The 13,413-nt window shown below is 35.1% G+C and overlaps 8 protein-coding genes and 2 pseudogenes across 10 annotated transcripts, besides 4 other annotated features; 9 read left to right on the top strand and 1 right to left on the bottom strand.

The window, feature by feature from the left end:
- Nucleotides 1–869: part of a mobile genetic element that runs on past the window's edge.
- Nucleotides 538–869: a terminal%2Cinverted (terminal inverted repeat of MuDR-N3_TV transposon ID:TVAGG3_0193370).
- Nucleotides 868–13,413: part of a mobile genetic element that runs on past the window's edge.
- Nucleotides 870–963: a terminal%2Cinverted (terminal inverted repeat of Maverick-3 transposon ID:TVAGG3_0193200).
- Nucleotides 1,185–2,003, top strand: TVAGG3_0193360 (phage tail repeat-like family; the record flags this gene model as incomplete). Its single annotated transcript, XM_051226066.1, has 1 exon — nt 1,185–2,003. One exon carries the CDS (start codon nt 1,185–1,187, stop codon nt 2,001–2,003), a length of 819 nt encoding a protein of 272 aa, XP_051111052.1.
- TVAGG3_0193350 (serine threonine-protein phosphatase family) lies at nt 2,521–2,763 on the top strand (the record flags this gene model as incomplete). Its single annotated transcript, XM_051226065.1, has 1 exon — nt 2,521–2,763. One exon carries the CDS (start codon nt 2,521–2,523, stop codon nt 2,761–2,763), a length of 243 nt encoding a protein of 80 aa, XP_051111051.1.
- On the bottom strand, nt 3,352–3,615 carry TVAGG3_0193340 (uncharacterized protein; the record flags this gene model as incomplete). Its single annotated transcript, XM_051226064.1, has 1 exon — nt 3,352–3,615. A coding segment is annotated over one exon (264 nt), but the record flags the coding sequence as incomplete, so codon positions are not given.
- Nucleotides 3,634–4,926, top strand: TVAGG3_0193330 (annotated as a pseudogene). Its single transcript has one exon. A coding segment is annotated over exon 1 (1,293 nt).
- Nucleotides 7,111–8,215, top strand: TVAGG3_0193320 (annotated as a pseudogene). Its single transcript has one exon. A coding segment is annotated over exon 1 (1,105 nt).
- On the top strand, nt 8,767–9,207 carry TVAGG3_0193310 (DNA/RNA polymerases family; the record flags this gene model as incomplete). Its single annotated transcript, XM_051226063.1, has 1 exon — nt 8,767–9,207. The coding sequence occupies one exon, from the start codon at nt 8,767–8,769 to the stop codon at nt 9,205–9,207; it is 441 nt and encodes a 146-aa protein (XP_051111049.1).
- TVAGG3_0193300 (uncharacterized protein) lies at nt 9,282–9,877 on the top strand (the record flags this gene model as incomplete). The annotated part of the gene is made up of 1 exon (XM_051226062.1): nt 9,282–9,877. A coding segment is annotated over one exon (596 nt), but the record flags the coding sequence as incomplete, so codon positions are not given.
- Nucleotides 10,559–11,221, top strand: TVAGG3_0193290 (uncharacterized protein; the record flags this gene model as incomplete). The annotated part of the gene is made up of 1 exon (XM_051226061.1): nt 10,559–11,221. One exon carries the CDS (start codon nt 10,559–10,561, stop codon nt 11,219–11,221), a length of 663 nt encoding a protein of 220 aa, XP_051111047.1.
- On the top strand, nt 11,448–11,919 carry TVAGG3_0193280 (organellar and viral DNA polymerase type B; the record flags this gene model as incomplete). The annotated part of the gene is made up of 1 exon (XM_001305046.2): nt 11,448–11,919. A coding segment is annotated over one exon (472 nt), but the record flags the coding sequence as incomplete, so codon positions are not given.
- On the top strand, nt 12,844–13,407 carry TVAGG3_0193270 (organellar and viral DNA polymerase type B; the record flags this gene model as incomplete). The annotated part of the gene is made up of 1 exon (XM_051226060.1): nt 12,844–13,407. The coding sequence occupies one exon, from the start codon at nt 12,844–12,846 to the stop codon at nt 13,405–13,407; it is 564 nt and encodes a 187-aa protein (XP_051111046.1).

Genomic DNA, 13,413 nt, shown 5'->3' with positions numbered 1-13,413 from the left:
CAGGCAGAGTGCAATCACCTATCAATATTGCACTTTGCCTGTCAAAAGTTCTTCGCATCTCTTGAGGTGTGAGGAAGTTTCTCGACAGAGGCAACATTCGATATGAAAGTTTCCTCTGTCGAGAAACTTCCTCGAAACTCAAATTTTTCTTTATAACTACAATATCTTAACAATTAGCTCATCAAAACACAACCTATAAACTTTAATTTTTACTTTTGTTTTTTTCAATATATGAACTAAATTTTTTTTTCAAATTACTCCCACACTGGGAAAAGTATTTTAACTCAGATGTTGCCAACCTCTTCATCATTGCATTAACAAGTGCTTTGACTTAGAGGTTGCCAGCCTCTTCATCATTGCATTAACAAGTGCTTTGACTCAGAGGTTGCCAACCTCTTCATCATTGCATTAACAAGTGCTTTGACTTAGAGGTTGCCAGCCTCTTCATCATTGCATTAACAAGTGCTTTGACTTAGAGGTTGCCAGCCTCTTCATCATTGTAAAAATGTATTACCGCTTTTTTTTAATTCAATCGTAACATCTCAATTATCCCGCCAAAAATTATTGGGTCTAAATTGGTTTTTATTATTATTATTTTCAGAAACAAACTAACTTGTTTTTTAGGAATTTATCATTCATAAAGCCTTTATGATATATTTTCAACTTATAATGAATATGAAATTATAATTGTTATTTTGAAAAAAAATTATTCATGATCAATTCATGATTTAACCAGTTCCTTCAAATTAGGAGAGCATATTCAAATATAATCGCTCATTAAAATCAATTTTTATGTTTTTTTTTAAATCGAAATTATCTCATCATAAACCATGCAAACTGACTATTTGTTCTTATCACCATGTTACCAAAAAAAAAAAAAAAAAAAAAAAAAAAGGTAGTGGGGCTTCCAGGCACTTCGTGCCTTCTAGCCCTGAAGATGTTTAGTATAAATGAAGTTCTTATATACGGGTCTTCCAGGAGCTTTTCACAAATTATATATGTTTTCATGTTTTGTCAAGACTTCTTCGTAAAATCAGACAAAAATAATGTTTAGGGTAGAAGGTTAGATATAACCTCTTTTCTAACCTCTTTTCTACCCTCTTGAATTTTCAAGACTTCTTCGTACATGTTTTGTTACTTTTCTGTCACTTTTCAGGTAAAAACATTTTTATTATTATATATAAATGAATTTTACAAAACCACCGTTACCGTTCTTTGGAAATAAGAGTAGATGTAAAGATATTATATTGAGAGAACTTAAGAAACTACCGAATGGTCTAACATTTGTAGATTTGTTCGGTGGAAGTTTCTATATATCCCATTTGTGCCATACTGTATTTCCTGACTCAAAGATTATATGCAATGACTTCGACAACTATATGAACCGTCTCAAACATATACCAGACACAAACAAAATATTGAAAGAGTTAAAAGAAAAGATACCTATAGGTAAGATGGAACGTATACCATTAGATAAGAAAAATACTGTCAGAGAGGTTTTGAAAAAAGCAGAGTATATTGACTGGGATAGTATATCTTCTAGACTATTATATAGTGGTGCTATAAGAGTTCATGACATTGAAACACTTATGTCAAAAGTTTTATATCTTAACTATACAAAGGTTTTCAAAAAGAACATAGAAAAATATACTGAGGGTATAGAGTTTGTGAGATGTCGTTGGACAGATTTGTATGAAAAATATAAAGACAAGGAAAATGTTTTCTTTATAGTGGACCCGCCGTTCTATAACACATGGGATTTTCAATACCAAGTAGACTGGACTTTGAGAGACTCTTTAGAAACTTTAGACGTTTTACATAACCATCCATGCTTTTACTTTACATCCGATAAAAGTGGTTTGGAAAGTGTCATGAGATGGTTAGAGGACATACATGACTATGATTTTAGATACGATAAGATAGAATATGAGAGAGGTCCTATAAACCGGAGAAAGTGTCATAACAAAGAAATTTTATTGGTAAGTAAATGTGGTTTGAAATAGGACTACTTGTTTTAGGTTTTTTCCATTGTGTCATTTACTTATTTGACGTGGCAGAAAGACATAGAGAATATGAAGATGAACCAATGCCTGCAAATGTCCAGTATATGTACTCGTAAGAGATATTTTTATCTAATATTAAATGGACGCACAGAACTTAGCGAATGCACAGCAACCTGGACAACCAAACCCAGAGAATATTCCAAATGAAGTTAGAATACAAACTGCAATGGCAAACTATGGTCAAGTGCCAACAGATGTACAAATGCAAACTGCCATGTCAAATGACGCTGCGTTAGGTTTGCCACCATGTATGCAAATATGAGATGGAAAGAGTTTTATACAAACCTGAAGTGGGATATAAACAACTCTATGCAGATGACGCGAACACAGGAGTTGACCCAGAGTATGTTTCTACCAGAGGAGAAATAGAATGTATGAGCTCCAGTTAAAAAATGCTATGGAACTCAGAAGGAAACGTAAGAGACTAGGCGGACATTAGATTTTTACATATAGTAAAATGGGTTTCTTTGGAAGAATAGGAAACTTCTTTCGAAATGTTGGAAGAGGTATATGGAATGGAATAAAAACCGTAGGAAGAGGAATTTGGAACGGAGTCAAAAATATTGGTAAAAGAGTAGGTCAGTTTGTTGGTATTATACCTAAAGACCCTGAACCAGAAGAACAAGCTCCTGTTATACAACAGCCTGAACCTGCACCACAGTCTAGTTGGCAACCAAATCCAACACCTCAACCGTATTAAAATTATATTTTTACCGTTCGATAGTAGTTGTATATGAAACTAAGTTCTAAGTAAAACGCATGGTATAATGGAACTATTCTCTTTCTTCCATCTGTTGTAAACCATACTTGAAAGTCTGAAATACTTCCACTCGGTGGTTCATATAGCTTTGTAGCTTTTTCGTAAAAGTCATTTGCCAAGCATAAAAAAGAGTTTTGTGCACCAGAAAATGAAGCATGAACGATAATAGCATCTGAGTCGAAAACATTTTCATATGTTCCATTAGGGTTTTCGACTTCATAAAAGTTCGGGTGTACTGGATATTCTGCAGGCTGATTTAACATCCTCAAAAATCTATACCATGCCAAGTTGTTATATTTTGTAGAAATATAAACGTCTTCTCCAAGGTCTTCTATTCTATTGATTTTAACAGTTGCATTTTTCCTGTCATATATAATATCGAGATGGTACTCTCCTTCGTCAATGTTGTACTGTTTTGCATATTCGATATAGATATCGTTTATTTTTTTCTTGAAAAGCTTGAAGAGTTGTTTCTAAGTTTACAAGCAAACTAACTTGTAAAAGTTTTCCCTGTTCAAATTTCTCATACGTACGTTTTTCTTTGTTATAGTATCGAATTTCAAAAGCGACCGTAAATGGGAAACCATGTATGGCTTCTGAAATGAACTTCATTCTACGAAAGCCAACAGCTTTTGTGACGGATGGGTCTCTTAACCATCTCAATGGGTAGTCAAAACGATAGCCTTCATGCTTTACGGTCTCTGTCTCAAACTTTTGACCGACATTCGTAAAAAGTTCATCTAATGGTTTAGTTGTAGCAACTCTTGAATTTTCTTTTTCTATTGAAAGCATATTTTATCTAGAATAAAAATGTCGAAAGAAACAGCGTCTATGAGAGAAATACAACACAACCGACAACTCATTGTGCAAGCTCTAAATAAGAACACAACAAACTTTTCAAACTATTCTAAGATATCTGAGTCATTGAAAGAAGGAAACTTAAAACTGACGATAAACCCATTGACAGACGAGTTTCTGTTTCAAGACAGTAAGAACCATACTGTTTGTATAAATCCAACAAAAAGAACTTTAAACGAGAAACCTATAGATGAACTTCTTTTGAAGGCAGATATTGACAACAAAGCTGACAAAGAGTATGTAGATGCAACAAGAGACTATATTCTCGCATGGACAGATAGAACATACCCACAAAAACATCATACACATAACATCTATGACGTAGATGAACTACCAGCAATGTTAGATGACAAAGCTGACAAAACATATGTTGACAATAAAATGTCAAGTGAAGTGACAAGAGCTGACAAAGAATATTCTAAAAAGACTCATACACATACCATTGCAAATATACAAACTTACAAGAAACCTTAAACAAGAAAAGTGACGTTGGACATACACACGATTTCTTCGCAACTGTTGGTATAGAAAATATTGAAGGAACGGTTGAAGGAGCTGATGGAACTGGTGGGGATGTATTAAATTGGAAACCTCCTAACTTTCCACAAGGTTTAACATCGGATGAAGACATAACGACGATGAAATACACTAGATGTAGAAATGTTTATGTCATGGAGGATGAAAACAAAGTTAAATTCACTGCTCAAGATTTATATGATAAAAAAGCAGACAAAACATATGTTAACGATGAGTTAGATAAAAAAGCTGACAAAACATATGTTAACGATGAGTTAGAGAAGAAAGCAGACAAAACAGAGCTTCAAACGTTAAAGACAGAAATACTTCAAACAGTATATCCTATAGGTTCTATTTATACGTCAATGAACTCTACCAAACCAGAAGTAGTACTTGGTTTTGGAACTTGGACTCAAATAGTCGACAGGTTTTTGTATTGTGCAAACTCTTCAAAGGAAACAGATGGAAGTAAAACGATTTCAGGTGAAAATTTACCTGCGCATAGTCACTACATAGATTTAAGTACATCTCAAGCAGGTTGGCATAAGCATAGATATTGGGATTGGTCAGCAATGACAAAAGGTAAAGGATATGATGTTAAAGACAACGTTAAGTTTGCTATAGATTGTTACTGGAGTAACACTGAGGGAGGAGGAAACCATATACATCGCGTTTCAGGGTATACGCAAACAACGGGACAAAGTAAAGACTACATGCCACCTTACATGACAGTTTACGCAGTATAGAAATGCTTAGTCGTCATTTTCAACTTCTTTAGCATACGTCAGGAGTTGTCTTATATTTGTTAGGAACTGTCTTTGAAAGTATACCACCTTGAACCTTAACAAGTTTGAAACGAGGTCTGACAAATAGTAGTTTTATCTTCTGCTTGCAGTCTGTACATTTGCCATGTTTGCCTAAAACTTCATAATATTCTCTTGTATACTTCTTCTATTTTTACGAACAGAATGTGAGTACCTGTCGAGTTCCATTGTTTATAGTCAATAGTATTTTCATATGGGTCGCGTTTAGGTATTTCTATTTTTACTTTGTCACCTTTCTTAAGTTTGAAGCCTGGCATTTCTTTCTGTTGTCTCTTTTGACTAAACTATTAAATATAGTCTTTCTCTAAGTCAGGGTTGTTTTTCATTTCTTCGGGGAGTGGTTTCCCAAACCTTTTGTTTACGCTATTGTAAATATTTAAAACTTGTCTCATCTTTTGCCTGGGAGAAATGTCTATATTTGTCGTCATATGACATTTCATCTACCTTCACCACCTTGTGTTGATTTAAGTCTCTTAAGATTTTTATACAAACTGTCAATGACACCAAGAGCAGAATGGTTTTGGTCGACAATGAAATATTGGTTTACATTTTTTGAACGCAGATAGTTTTTTACATCATCTGATTTGAAAGAACTTTCACAGTCAGATGTCAGTTTGTTGGTGGTATTTGTCAACGAATATTGTCAAAGCAGTTTTCACATCTAAAATATTTTGGACTGTAATGGTATGGCTTCACAGTATCTTGTGTTTTGACCAACAAATATTAGCCAGTATGGAGGTCCATCTTCTCTATACCCTCGGAATGTTTTCCAAGATATCCATAAACCAAGCATTTGTGTTGAACTAAAGATTTTTATCATGAGTGCTTTCTTTTGTCGCTTTAGAAACATAGGGTCCTTGTTTGGATTCGTCATTTTTAACCCATAAAAATGGTTTTTTGGCGCATTAGCAGGAGTTGCATCTAGATTTTTACCCGCAGTGGGAACACTAGCCAGAGGTGCATTTGGAATTGGAAGGAAGATTTTGAGTACATTAGTATACTTAAAGAGAAAGCACAGCCTATTATACAAACTGTACAGAAGGTTGGGATGTTAGCACGAGATGCAGCAAATCTTATTCCAAATCCTGAAACAGAGGAAAAAGTTCAAGGATGGATGGACAATGTAGGAAGACAAGCAGGAAACTACTATAACAAAGCAAATGACTACTATAACCAAGCAGGCACTATATGGACCAAGGTGAAAGATTCTTTAACAGAGGATATAACCATGCACAACAGTGGGAAACAACAACCAACCGCAACCGCTCAAACGTGGGGAATGTAAATTTTTACTGAGATGAAATGAACAATACAGCATTTGAACAAATGGGCTCAGATGGATTTGTCGGCTTCCAGCAGTACACAACCACTGTTTGTCAAGTTCTTCCTATACCTCAGGAAGTTTTAGACCGACTTAAAAAACCTAAACAACCAGTTGAAAACAAACCAAACTAAAATTTTTACTGAGATGAAATGACCGAAGAAGTTGAAACGGTAGATTTGACACCACAAACAAAAAGTTCAAACCATTGTCAAAACCTGTCAAAGAACTTACAGATGAAAAAAAAATTCAATAATAGAAAGTGCCAGGTCTGGAAATACAAACCCTAACTACAAAGTCACTTTTCATAGAAATGGAACGGCTAGTATCTCAAAAAAGAAACAGACTCTCACAAATAAATATTGAAGTCTGAAGGAGCTTTCGAGACAACAGATGGGAAGGTATTCTTCACCGACCAACAGTTCATTATAGAACATCTCATTGACTTAGAGTCGAAATATTCTAACTTTACAACAAACACAAAAGTTGAAAGGAAAACAAAAACAAATGGCATTATATATACGAAGATGTTAACGACACAACCATACCTGCAAGTGAGGTAAGGTCAGAACCGAAAAGTGACGAAAAACCGATAGAAGAAGGTGAGCCAAAAACTGAAGATAAACCAAAACCAAAGTTTAGTTTCCAAACTAAACCAAGTCAACCTTTCATTAGCTGGTATGGTTGGCGTCAAAGACTTATGGCAGCAGGTTATGTTAAGTAAAGAAAAAAATATTTTTTATTTTTATAAAAATGCCCCCATATAGAATGGACAGAAGGTCTGCTAGAATAAAAAGCAGAGTTAGAAAGATATGGTTGAAAGTTTCGAAGAATTTTAAATTATAGGAAGGAAGACCCAAAAAGTCTATGACAAATTGTCTGGTCTTCGCTACGAAATGGACTTAGAAACAGCGCGCGCAAATTATCCAAACAGACTAGAGAGGTTAGAAGAAGAACGTCTTATGGACATGCCTTTCGATGTTAGTGAACCTCAAGTTGAAGGACACGACGGCTTTGCCAGATTCTACTGGAAACATGACGAAACAATTGCATCCTTTGAGAAGGAAAAAAGGTAGTGCAGAGGATTCATGCTCCCATGGAAAGAACAAGATATGCATATGAGAAGTACCGTTAGAAGTCAAATTACATCTGGTCGAACCTTTACAGTAAACTTTGACGAAGGAAAGAACAAAGAAGGCTTCATGGTGTACTTGCTGCCATACAAGACGGAAATAAGAAAGGATACAATCTCAGACTAACCGTAACAGATTTAGATGGTCATATTTACTATGCACATGGCAATGTCACAACAGCCGCACAACTTCTTGACGCTTCAAGACTACAAAGAGAGAACAAATGGTTGACTCCGACTCAGATATTTTGAATGCAATTGAAGGAATTGTAAGCGTGAAGTTCGAATGGTATCAACCTAACCCTCAAGCAGTCAGACACATGCTGGATACTCCCGTTCAGAAATTCTGACATTTTGACAAGGTATGGAATTTACAATTCAATTGAAAAAATTGTCAACGAATTTTTCTTCTCAGGAACTCTGGTCTTGTTACAGATGAAAATAGTATCTTGAGTCATGTGTGAAGACAAGGTACATTCTCAGAGGTCAATTGGCAAAAATTGCACCGTTGCAAATGTGAATATCCGAGTCAACATACCTACAGCTAAAGGTTCTTCACATGACGACTATGTTTTGACAAAGACTTACCATGGTTGAAGATTGTACTTGTCCACAACCACTTCATGTTGAACGAAAGTCTTATGTTCGGAAAAGGCAAGTGCAACATTGTCAGAGCTGTAAACATTCTTTTCGAGAAAGGTTTGTTGGAACCGATTCCAGATGACAAGCTGACAGAAACTTTTGTACCAAAAGACGAAACAAACTTTTCACTGTTAGCAAGACCAAAAGTTGTTCCAGACAAAGTTATAGCACAAAAGAAGTACACAGTTCCAAAAGGAGTTGGATTGTTCGGATACCAACCTGAACCAGAAGAACTTCCAATGAGGTTGCAAGAACTTCAAGATGCTATAAACAAACTTCCATTGAGACATCCAATTGACGTCAAATTGTATTGGAGAGCATCTGAGTTAGGTCAGAAGGTTTTATATGAAACAGGTTGCTTCGACGATGTTTATGAGATAACAGGAGAAGTTTCTCAGAAGATAAGAGACTCACTTGAATTTCCACGAACTGGACCGATTGGATGCGACAAGTTCGACTCAAACGAAAAGATATACTATGTCGACCTTAACGCTGCGTACATGAGGTTCGTCCAATATATCCCGACTGGAATTCCAAACGAAGATGGTGAGTTCCCAGGAAGGAACTATACAGTTGGAAAAGTCATACAACAACTGTATGATATTAGGAAAGCTTCAAACCCCAAACTTGCAATGACATTAAAATTGCTTATGAATTCGACATGGGGGTATTCCATTAAAAAACCTCAAGAGATGAAGAGTAAACACTATGAGAAGGTCGACAACTTTGTTGAAAGGTTCTCCCCCTTTGTTTTGAAATACGAGTTCACCGAAGGTCAAGGTGGCTTAGTAACCACAGTAAAACCTATTGTCGAACATTGGTCCTACCCTCAGTTCGCAAAAGCAGTCCTCGACAACTACAACAAATTCTTCTCCGAAGTCAAATCCAAAGTTGTGGTTTACTATGAGAACATTGACGCACTCATGACGAACGAAGAAGGCTATAACAAACTCATTGAAATGGGTTTAGTCGGTGAGAAGATGGGCTGTTTTAAGCTAGATAAGGTATTTTCCGAAGTTCATGTCCTCTCCAAGCGTAAGTACTGGGGTGTGCTTGAAGACGGCACAGAAATAAAACATTGCATGAAGTAAAACATTGCATGAAGTAAAACATTGCATACCATTTTAAAACGTTTTTTAAAACAATATATTTTTACATATATTAAATGTTTCAGGTTGAAAAACAAAGAACAAAAGTAGCAGATACAAAACCGTTAGACTATATCTTTACAAACGCCGGTAGGACTATATCAGATGAAGAAATTTCATCCCGTACTTACAGGTTTGACTATCCAATTCGTTGGCTTCAAAGTCCTTCAGATGCAAAGGCAATAGGATTTAGAAGAGTTTTGTTTTCAAATAGAACGAACGCTTTTATGTTCGCAGTATATTTTCATGGGCAGTATAGAGGTTCTGATGGTCTAATAGACAAATTTGATGAAATGAGAATCTTTACAATTCGTTCAGACGAAAGTCTTGAAAAAACTCTAAATGACTTTCAAACTCAAATAAACAAATACTACTGGGAATTTCAAGAAAAATACGATTCTTTACTAAATGGAACATACTATCTGAAACTAGAATATGACAAGATGAACTCCACAGTTTCATTTCAAAGGATTGAAAATAACCCTCCAAGAGATACACAGTTTTTATTTTGGGAAGTAGACAAACGTTCTTGGGCACAATTTCTTCGGTTACTAAACCAGAACGAACCATTGCCACCTGACGGTCCGTTTAAATTTATACGCCCACCAACAGATTTGACAGTTTATAGAAACGTGTTCGACCCTCAAAATGTTATGTGTCATGCAAGTTTCAGTTCAAGCAACAACAGTTTTCTTTGTATCGGTAAGGACTTTTATGACTTTGCTTCTAAATTCTACGAACCACCTAGTAACAGTTTCTCTGACTTTCAAGTCTGGTTCACAACAAATGGTGTGCAACATATTATTCCATTGTACTATGACTTTTATCTCGAATTGTCTTTCATATACAACTACGGAAAAGTGCTGAAAAAGTATTGAAAAATGAGTTTTGGTTGAAAAAATACGGTGGAGCCAAAAGTGGCTCGACCTCAAAACAAGCATTTTGTGAAGAATATACCAACCCGCGGAAAACAGCGGGTTGCTTTTTATACAAAATTCAACAGGTGAATTTTCATGAATTTCCTTAAGACAGAAAAAAATATATTTTAGGTGTCACCAGGTCACTCGGTCAACTAACATCTTTTTGAAAATGGTGACAACATGACATTTTGACAACAACACAGGAAATAGATTTCATCGTAAATGTTTTGTCAAACTTCATCGTCAATGTTTGTTGAGACTTCATCGTATATGTTTTGTTGAGATTTTTATCGTTGTGGTCCGACGGTTAAGCCACAAACGAATGTCCGACGTCCCACCAAAAAATATTTTTTATTTTTATTGTAAGAACTGAAATGACAGTCGAAGCAAAAACGTTCACGAACAAATCTAATGGCGAAACATTCACAAAAGGTACTTACAACGGTATTGAAGTCTTACGTAGAGACAAGGATGGTTATATAAATGCAACAAAGATGTGTCAGCAGTTTAGGAAAGACTTTAGAAGGTTGTTGGAAAATAAGTCCTGGGAAGAGTATTTTAAGGCATTTTGTGAAGAATATACCAACCCGCGGAAAACGGCGGGTTGCTTTTTATACAAAGTTCATGCAGGAATTCCGGATGAAATCAAACAGGTTAGAGGAATGTATGTAGACCCAAGACTTGTAAACTATATAGCAATGTGGGCTTCTCCAAAATATTGTATAGCAGTTGGAAAAATTATGGACTCCATAGACAAGAAAGTTCATGAGAAGTTAGATGAAGAAGAACTTGAAGATACAGTAGAGAATGCAAAACCTTTGTTCGAACAAGAAGTTAGAAAAATGTGCGAAAAACAAATAGAACATGAACGTGAGATATGTTCTGGTTATAGAGATTCTCCATACGAACTAGACCAATGGGAACAAGAAGATTTAAAGAGAGAATTTAGAGAATATGAACTCGCTAAAATTTCATTAGAAGCTGCAGAAAAGAAGTTAAAAGTTTGGGGTCGTTTTGTACAAAAATATTGTGAGTAAATGAACCATTTTTTTTTCGACAAAAATATATTTTAGGGTAGAAGGGTATATCTACCCCGTTTTCTACCCTCTTTTCTACCCTCGTAGAAAACACACAAAATGCTTGTTTTGAGGTCGAGCCATTTTTGGCTCCACCGTATTTTTAAACCAAACTCGTTCATTTTGTGCTGAAATAAAATAAAGGTAGTCCCACCAAAAAATATTTTTTTATTTTTATTGTAAGAACATGTCAGCAACAACAGCACCAAACTCGTTAGTCATGAACCCAACTTCTATGTTAGTAGAGATGAAAAGCTTCATTCCTTCTTCATATACTTTCGAAACAGAAATCCAGAAGATAAAGCAAGAACTTCTCCAAGGAGATCTAAACTGTAGTGCGAAAGATGAAACAAATGAACAGTATCTTTATGAAATGCAGGATATTATTGACCATCTACCTAAACTTCCTGAAATACAACAACAAAAGCTCACTATTCCAGAATTCGATGAAATAGAAGTGAAACCATCTGACTCAGTTGAAATAAAGAAGTTCATACGTAATGTAAACTATGAGTTTCTTGGATTTCATTACAACCACAAAGACTGCGATATGGTATATTTCATTGACATATATAAATCTGAAGAATTTAAGACCTACGACAACTTTGTTTCGTTAGTTGCTGAGTGTGTCTTGCAGATAAGAGATAAAGATAGAAGAGGTAAGGTATGGAACCAACAGATAAACCAGCAGCCTTTGAGTTAAAGAAGACCATCTACGCCTTACTTGTTTTAGCAGGACAAATTTCAGAATATAACGCAAAAATGAACTCACAATGTTCAAAATGTAAAGCAGCAACAAGGAAATATAACTACTCCGTCAAAGAGATAGAAAGAATGAGAAAAGACCATACTGACTTAAAGAAAGAAGTAGAGAAACCAGCAGAAGATAAAATGGACATGTTGACATTTCTGAACAAAAACTATCCAACTGCTAACGATTTCCTTCTTTCAGATGTCAAGAAGAAATATAAAGAAACCTTCGGCATAGTTAAAATTTTTGATATCCTTCGTGAAGAAATAGAAGCTACAAAAACTGTTTAAAGTCATGAACCATCACAACATATACCATGTAAAACGCTTGTAAATAGTTATGGTAGAAATGAGGGTAGAAAACGGGGTAGATATACCCTTCTACCCTAAAATATATTTTTATTGAATTCTGTATAAAATTCTGAGTAAAATGACATATGGAACACATACTTTTTCAGTAAGGACATATGGGGTAGAAATGAGGGTAGAAAACGGGGTAGATATACCCTTCTACCCTAAAATATATTTTTGTCTGATTTACGCTCATTACGAAGAAGTCTTGACAAAACATTTACGAAGAAGTATATTTCCTGTGTTGTTGTCAAAATGTCATGTTGTCACACTTTTTCAGAGAAGTTCATTTAACCGAGTGACCTGGTCGCCTAAAATATATTTTATTGAATTCTGAGTAAAATGACCAAATTTCATGAATTTCCTTAAGATAGAAAATAAAAGCTAGTTTTTTTAAAATATTTTTTTTATTTTGTATGTAAGAACAGGAAATGTCAAACACTGAGTTTGAAACAGTTAGAAAGATAGACAATGACACCAAAATGGTTAGAATTGGTGATTTAAACGTAAGATACTCAAAGAAATACAACAAATATTCTTTGTCAGACATTTTAACACTATCTGAAGGAAAGAAAACAAACGACTGGGTTAAAAATGCTTCATCTCAGAAAATTTTGACAAGAAATCCTGAGCTTATGATATCGGTAAGATTTCATGGAACTACAGCATATCTTATAGACAAAAGTCTTATACCAGTAGTTTTGTTCTGGTTAGACCCAGTTGTTGGATATAATTTCATAACATATGGTTCATTCGATACGGAACGTTGCAGTGAAGGCTTACTTTACATCGTTCAGAAACCGAAAGACTTCAATACAAAGAGATATAAGATAGGAAGAACATTTAATATAACTAAAAGATATGACTCTACAGTCAATAGAGTTAAGGTTGTGTTTGTTAACGATATGAGAGCTGCAGAAACAGAACTGCTTGAAAAGTTTGAGAAAATGTATGGTGCTCCCACGAAAGGTAAAGAAACGTTTGAAGTAGATGAGATCGACAAAGCTATAAAATTATTTGACGAAGTTGCTGAAAAATACATGTAAAGCGTT

The sequence above is a fragment of the Trichomonas vaginalis genome, chromosome IV (genome assembly GCF_026262505.1).
Source record: "Trichomonas vaginalis G3 chromosome IV, whole genome shotgun sequence".
Lineage (NCBI taxonomy): Eukaryota > Parabasalia > Trichomonadida > Trichomonadidae > Trichomonas > Trichomonas vaginalis.
This window is presented reverse-complemented; position numbering and strand designations above follow the sequence as displayed.